The 8,402-nt window shown below is 29.1% G+C and overlaps 1 protein-coding gene across 2 annotated transcripts in view; it reads right to left on the bottom strand.

The window, feature by feature from the left end:
* Positions 1-18: 18 nt before the first annotated feature.
* LOC108745830 (ras-related and estrogen-regulated growth inhibitor) overlaps positions 19-8,402 on the bottom strand; it is a 14,731-nt gene continuing 6,347 nt past the window's right edge. For both annotated transcript variants that reach the window (XM_018482215.1, XM_018482216.1), the window contains 4 exons: positions 7,271-7,327; positions 920-993; positions 574-840; positions 19-497 (listed from right to left, as the gene is read on the bottom strand). In XM_018482215.1, coding sequence (XP_018337717.1) covers positions 342-497; positions 574-840; positions 920-993; positions 7,271-7,327 — 554 coding nt within the window. In that variant the 3' untranslated portion in view covers positions 19-341. The remainder of the gene's footprint in view (positions 498-573; positions 841-919; positions 994-7,270; positions 7,328-8,402) is intronic.

Here is an 8,402-nt window from a genome sequence, read left to right as displayed (position 1 = left end):
TATATTATTTATGTGACAGTTAACCTTAAATTACATTTTCTATAAATTGAAAATTTATATTTTCTTTGGTATTTGTTGCTCTGCTTTTCTTTCATTCCTTGTGCATTAAATCCACAAACAGAATACAATTTATTACAACATCATAATGATGCAAAACAGTTATCAAAAACCGCTTTAATTAATAACGAATCATTTTGATGTTATCATGACTTATTCTGCTTAGGAAGCAATTATATACGATTGTTCTAGTATTTTTTTTTCACATTCTCCACTTAACAATATTCTAAAGAATTATTTTTCTTTCTTGTATTTGTAACAGGCATGTACTTTAAGTAATAACATTAATCTTTCGGTAAAGCAGAGTCGCTTTTTCCTCGTGAATAAGCGCGTGTCGCTTTACCACCGAGCATTCTATCCAGCAAAGATTGTTTGTTTCTTCTTCTAGCTGCGAGAACTTCTCTGCATAATTCGTGGAAAGATTCTGCGACCTGAGCAACCTGTAGAAGTTACGTAATTATTAAAAAAAAGCTATACTTCTGAATAAAGTGATAAATTATTAGAAATTGCAATTACCTGCTCAGCTGCAGTTATTTCACTAAACCAGCATTCAAAATCCTTTGCTAGTATCTCTCCTTCTTCAGCACTGACTTGTCTTAAATGAACCATATCAGCTTTATTTCCAACAAGGGCAAGAGGCATCGCAGCTTCGGGATCAGCTACTGCAAGAGCCTCTTTTGCCTTTCTAACAAAATTAAAAGAGTTTCTGTCGGTTATTGAATAGACCAGCAACAAGCCGTCCGCCCACTGTAAAGTTTCCATTGATGGCAGTTCATCTTCACTCTAAATGTTAAAAAATTATATTAGAGAAACTATTTATGTATATATTATATAATAAAATTTTATTAGATACAAAAATTACCTTTGGACATGTATCTAAAATTTCAAAAAGAATTGGTTCCCCGTCGACTAGTACCTCATGTTTGTATCTGGTTTCTAGAAATTAAAATAAGAGTCGCTTTTAATGCAGATATATTATAATTATTATTTATAGGATAAATATAAAATTTGACATAAAAGTAAAATCACGATTTCATTATTTACAACATCTTAAAGCAACGTGATATTTTTTTAAATTTTCAAATTGTTTTTTCTTAAAATTTTGTTGAAAAATTTGATCTAAATATTCCCAGCAAACAAGCTGACATTATTCGTATCATTTTAACATTAAATGATGTTAAAGACATCATTTTGATGACAAAATAACTTCAGTTTATTTCCTGAGTTCATGTAGAGTCAATTTGATTTAAACTGTTTTTCCTGAATTTGTAATCAATGTTGCTTGTGTAATTGTGATTTTATTTTAAATTTCGTGTGTGACTCATTCAAACATGATAAAAAATAAGCGCGTCAATGAAAGGATATCAATATAAAACATGTTTGCATTACTATCTTACTTCTTATTTCATTTATTAATTTATCTTTCAAACAACTAATAATGTATTCTTTTTCTTTCTTTATAATACATTTTGTGTGAGAAATGTTCTCCGGATAGAACTGTTCGCAAAGTTAATTCATAATGATTTAAAGAAAAAAATTGAAAATTAATTATTCGCATTGATTATGACATAAACATATGATTTCCATATATTTTAATTCTTATTTAAAAAAAGAATTGTTCTAATTGCTCGCAAATTTAAATGAGTTAAAAAGATTTAACGATTATCTGTAACTTTCTACCACGTAAATATTTAACAATTTTTCTCGGATCAAATTTACTTTGAGACGCTAACATGACATGTGCTTTCCTCCTGTCTACGACCGTGTCTGCAATGTATTTCTACAAAACGAAAAGTTTTGTTTGAGTATCAACCTCGCATTAGTACCCGTCCTGTCTAGTGTCAAATTCGTCTTCGATAAATTTAGAACGAACGCGGACTGAGGTATGCAGAGGGAGAATATACGCAGCTTTAGAAGAGGATTACAGTTGCTGGCAATTTTTCAAACTGACGCGTTATTCCATTATATACTTTGCCACGCGTATGTACGTCAATTTTGTAAGCGAGTCAATAAAAAATTAGCAACAGATATTGACGTTACAATATATTAAATTCCATCTTTTTAACAATAGTGCCTTTCCATCTTTATATATAATATATTAAATTCCATCTTTTAAACATAAATAGTGCCTTTAAATAGTGCCTTTAATATTTAAAATAAGTAATTAATTACTGTTTTTTAGTATTAGATGTAAAAAAAAATTCAACTACAACCATTTTTAAGGTGTGACAACCAAAGACATTTTAGATATCAAAAACTGATTTGATTTAATTGTAATGTTATGTTATCTTTGTAGTGCTAACGGGTTCGCAAAACGAAGCGTAAAACAAAACGCGTCGATATCTTGTTCATTGAATCGATTTGTAAGAAACGTACATTTATTTTATAATACTTTAAATATTATTTTATAACAACAACAAATTTTGGTGTGCGTCATTTTGTTGTCGAATATGTACATAAGGTCGGGCATTGTTGCAACACTACACCGAGTCGTTGTATTGTCATTCTCACGACAACGATCGAATGAGCAAGTCGTGCTACGAGCTGTTCCGTATATTGCGTTCAAACTGGTAAAGCAGCTAGCTTGTTCATCGAGCAATTGAACATGATTGGGGTTCTTAATTACTTATGAATTCAATCAATCACATTCAACCGCTTGGTGAGCAAACCAGTTACTTCGTCCGTTTGAATATGATCACATTGTTTCGGTTTCTCTCTCGAAATACGACCAATTATTTCTTACGAATGATCCGATTATCTATATTATATTAGTCCGCGTAATTAATTTCTGCTAACATTTTGTAGATCAAATACGCATTTCAAACAAAACGTTTGCTGTTTTGCTTGAAACAAAGTCAAAGTTGTAGATAAAAGTAAATTGTAATCATAGATTATTTTTTTTATCACAATATATTTATTCGTGATAATTATTCTCATAGCAATCTTTACAATTAAAAATCTTTTGCATTATGTTTTTGTGTATAGTATTTTATATTATTGTATTTTTCATCGAGTCAGGTATATACTATGAATTTATATACATACATATATATATATTATACATCGATATCGATACGATGATTTCAACATCAATTTGACGTTGATTCGACGTTTAATTGACGATCATTTCTTGTTGGGTAATTAACAATTTATTTATAAAAAATAAAATAGTATGTTTCTTAAAATTATATATACCAAAAAAATGTGTATTAATTATAGAAAATATATCATCTAAAAAATTAGCGAAAATTAAAAATTGTATTGTTTGGACTCAAAAAGTATTCGTACAGTCGAGAAGCTTCTAAAATCAGAAATACAGGCAAAGCTCGTTTGTTTATGTTATTAAAACAGAATGTATTTATTGTATAATATAAAATTACTAATTAATGTTTATTTTTTACAAATAAAACTTTTTTTATAAAAAATTTTCTTGTACGCATACTTTTTGCTCTCACTGTATATAAAATGCGCAAAGTAAAATCACTACATTGGTTCGAATGACTCATTAATAGAAAACTGATACATCGATTGATTAATAAAAATAAATATATTTCACGTATTATTTACAAGTTCAGTATTGTATATTCGATATTGAATTCTGATTGTATATTTCTACAAATGACTTAATAAATCTTATTTGTTTTAAATTAAATTTATTTGACTTGCGTAATATTCAACAGTATAAAAAAAAATTCTTAACGCAATCTTAATAATTTTCGGAGTTAAAATGTTGCGATAATGGAATTAAAATATAGGGAGCGACATATTCGGTTTAGTTTGTAATACTTTGAATATTTTACAACGACGACGAACTAAAGCAGCATCTAATATTTTAAGGCATAAAACTTAATTAGCTTTAATTAAGTTTAAGCCATAAGAAATTGGCCAATTGCAGTCAAATGTGAAAAGAATAGTCGTCTATATATGGCCAATTCTTACAGCTTAAAACTTAAAGTTTATGGGCATTTTCCAGCAAGAGACGACACAGTGTAACATAGTGAATCACTATATCTTTATTGTTTGCCGACTCTCTAAATTCTTTGAAGTAGAATCTCACTGTAAAGAGTAAAAATTGAGCTAGTCTTGAAAAAGTAGTACCATTTTCAATTTTTAAGAGTGAGATTGTACTTTATATATAGTGAGATTTATTTTAAAAGTTTTAGAGAGAATGTTAAACAAAGATAAAATGATCGCTATATTATACTGTATCTCTTGCTAAAAAACATTATAAGTTTTCCGTCTTAAAATCTCATTGTATCGTTTAACTGACACAACGCCTGATGAATGTCGTTAAGTCTAACGTACATACACAAGGCACTGGTCGGTTTACGTTGCCGCGCCGAGTCGTTGTATTATCATTTGCATAATAGCGCTCGAACGAACAAGTAGTGTCGCTTCTGTAACATCGTATTATATTACCTATTTCTCGAAATACAATTGCGACAAGTATAACGTAAGAACGGTTAATCCAATCCATTCTCTGTGTAAATGATTAGAGATTAGATGAACGGATATAAAACACGATCTGCTATACGGAGTAATTACGTAATCAAACATTGTGCTATACTGGTTGATTATTAATACATATTATGTATTTCGCATTTATTTCGAAATGTATTGCATGCCATGAAATATCAATTAATTCTAATTAAATGTATAGATACTATTCGGTGGGTTATAATTAATTATTAAATTGACTCACATAATATTTTACCTATTTTAGATATCGGGAATTCGGGATCAAGTTGTCGATACAATTATATCAAGGTTTTCAGTTATTAACAATCGCGGCAATAAAACGAGTTGACTCCAAATCTAACAGCATCGCGATGCTTTTAATCAGTAACTAAAATGTAGTTAATATCAATTTTAATATTATTACCAAAGAAATTCGGTATTCTTATATTAACCTTTATTGCTAAATTATATCTTTCGAGACGTTTAAATGTAATTTAAGGCGTGCTACACAACAGTCGATAATCATTTCTTCAAATACTGTATTTCATAGATAATTGTTTTTAACTCGTATGTGCGTTGATTTACTTGTGTTATAACATATGAGGAGTAATCGCCCTAAACCGCGGAAGAATTATTATTTAAAGTACAGCAGAAGTGCACGAAAGTGCATGGAGCAGCAATGAATTGCCGGCCGCGTGAAGTTGACCGCGTGTTGAATTAGTTCCGCCATTTTGACTCGTTCACTTGTTTACTTCGCGCGACGTCGCAGATAACAAACGCATTGTAATATCATCCGCATGTAATTCCTTCACTTTATTCTTCTGCCGAAACGTAAAAGTGAGCGTATATGACTTGTTTGTAGTACGTTTGGTTAACGGGAGTGCCACGTTAACAGAGTTTCGTGCGAGTGTCGTAGTTTGATTATTATCGAGCGTCCCCTTAACCGTCTTTTGCGAGCGAGTTCAACATCGGGAGTGTCGTGTAAAGTATCTCGCGATTGTCTTTTTGTCTAAATGGTCTAATTGGTAATTGTAATTAGTCGTGTTTTGTGAACGAGTGTTGTGTGTGAGTCTTGATGCCACGAAGTCTCGTTGCCATGAAGAAGCGACCGAAAGACAGAGAGGAGGAGCAGGCCTGGGAGGCATCGGGCGTCGGCGGAACAACTATAGGTGAGTAACAATTTATTAGATTTATTACTTACGTAATTAATGATATTTGTTTCCATGATAATCGCATGGCATATTCCGTGCGTTAATGCATGATACATAATATATTTGTAATGTTATTCATTGTGTGTTATGCAAATGTTTATGTACGTCTCAAATCCGATCTTGATATAAGAGAAAGAGCATAAATAAACGCAAATAACATAACTACCTGCAATAAATTTAAATGGTATTTCCAAAACGGCACTATTTGCATTTATTAAAATAAGTTGTTCGTTTATTTGTGCCTGCTTATATTATTCGGAATCCAACTTTAAATATATATATGTATATGCACAAAGAATGTATACATATAAATATATTTAAAATGTTTAACGATTTGATAACTTGAAAATAAAATTAATCTATTGTTCTTTAAATTTTAGAAAATTTAATTCTGATGAAAGGTAGGCTTTTTCAGAAATCTAGAGTTATTTTGTTAAATTTTTTATTTGGGAAAATAAATAAAAATCTATAATTATTTTAGAAATATTAATTATTTGGGTATAATTCTCTTTATTTATCTAATTCTGAATCTATATTTTTGTTGCAGATGTAATGTTTGTGTTACAACTCTGCTGCAGCGTATCGTATCTGTAAGTTAATTATTTTTTATTTTAATTTTATTTTAATATAGTAATTCTGTGAAACCGGATCTAAAACTTATGTTTAATATACTTATATATATGTAAAATGTTAGAAAAAAATGAAAGATTAAAAATTTCTTTTCAATTTATCTTTTATTTGAAAGATCCATTATCTTAAAATGAATAGCTAGCATATCAGGAAAAAGGATAAAAGTGGTAGAAAATATGTATTTTCCCAATACAGCAACTTTATAAAAGATAATAAATAATAAAGCATATTGCAAATAATAATTAATAATTATTTTTAAATATTCAGTTTAAAAAATTTGCATTCGATAATTTAGTTTGAAGTTTTTTATATTACGACATTTTCGCTATATATCGTAATAGACTCATTTCATTTACGTTAATATCTATGGCTTGGTAATACGACAATTTTGCGCTTATATAGATTATGATGATGCAACATGAAAAACAGTAGATTGTGTTAAGTCAAACTAAGAACAAAAATATTTGTGTACTAGTTTTAGTTTAATGTCCAATAAATCAATTATATTGACATTTTCGATTCGCATTGGAACAATATCAACGATGGTAACTGCGTACTGGTTATAGTCATTAGGTGTGCGTTAAATATATGTTTCTAATTATCGTAGTGAAGTATATAAGTATGAGGTTGTAGAGAAGAGAAAATAGAAGACGGAATGAAAGAATAGGAGGAGATACAATAGAATATCAAAGAGAGAAAATGTGTTACACATATGTATCTAACAATATTCGAATAGTGTCAGGTTTCACACGAATAATCATTTCGCTTCTCAGCTGAGTACATACTCTCAATTAATTTTTAACTTAAATGTGACTTTCAAATTATTTGCGTGTCTCAAGATACATAGGGTACTTCTCACCTATTAGATTTTTGAAACAAATTTCAAATAATTATGAGGCTAAGACTTTTCTCACCTGATTGATGATCGTATTCTCCGATGTATCTCCTTGTCAGAAATCTCACTGTCAATGCTGAAACATAATAGAAATATCTACTGCACGTGTATAATTCAAGCATGATATAATTATGTTGTACGTGATATAATTGAGTTGGCAAACTATAATGACAGGCTATTCGCGCAACGTCGCGTTTCGGATTCGTATGCATCGCGGTGATCTACATTTCGTTCGTTTGTTACAGTCGTACCTATTTATGCAAGAGAAAATCAACACGAAAATACTATTCTCTCGATGTCAAAATTATGCGCTATAAATCATATCTAATATTTAACTACACTTTTTAATGAAGTTAAAACTAAAATTGAATAATTGAATCTACATCTAATTAGTCCTGTATGATTGTTTCTATACGCAGTGGAAGTTCATAAATGAATTATTATATTGAATTATGAAATTATATTTTTCGTAGTATACATTCATATAATTATATAATGTAGTATTTATTTATATTTAATATTTATATTTATATATAGGGTGTACTTGCATAAATGGCCATCTCTTATATAACTATACGAGCAACTGTCTGGCCCGTCGTAGGAATTTAATTAAATATATTTGATGTACTCTCTAAAAGTGAATCAGTGTATTATTACTGACTTCAGTGCTACACTTATAACTGTAATCATCAGTGAATATTTACTTTTTCAGTAATAATACACTGATTCATTTTTAGAGAATATATGTATATTAATATATGTATATTAATATATGTATATTAATATTTAGACAAAAACGTTTAGATTTTTTATTTTGTTTGTTGTATTACTTTTAAATACGATTTAGAATATTTTATGATTTTTTTCACTATTTTTTAATTTTTTTGAAATATCTATCGAATATTGTTAAAGAAAAAAAGGTTAATATCTTCAGATTTATTGTGTGTGTGTGTGTGTGTGAAATATTTGTATGAAATATTTTTATTATTGGATACCTACTAAATAGTATTTAATAATAATAAGAAAACTTGTGTTGGGGATTTGACTTTAATAGAAGTCGACATCTAAATTAAACTATTTTACTGTTTTTACGGCATTAATCTTCGACGCGTTATTGAATCGATGTTCTTTAATCTCAATGTTTTGAAAAA

The sequence above is a fragment of the Trachymyrmex septentrionalis genome, unplaced genomic scaffold (genome assembly GCF_001594115.1).
Source record: "Trachymyrmex septentrionalis isolate Tsep2-gDNA-1 unplaced genomic scaffold, Tsep1.0 scaffold15, whole genome shotgun sequence".
Lineage (NCBI taxonomy): Eukaryota > Metazoa > Arthropoda > Insecta > Hymenoptera > Formicidae > Trachymyrmex > Trachymyrmex septentrionalis.
Note: the sequence above shows the minus strand (reverse complement) of the source record. Positions and strands in the feature narration are given on the sequence as shown.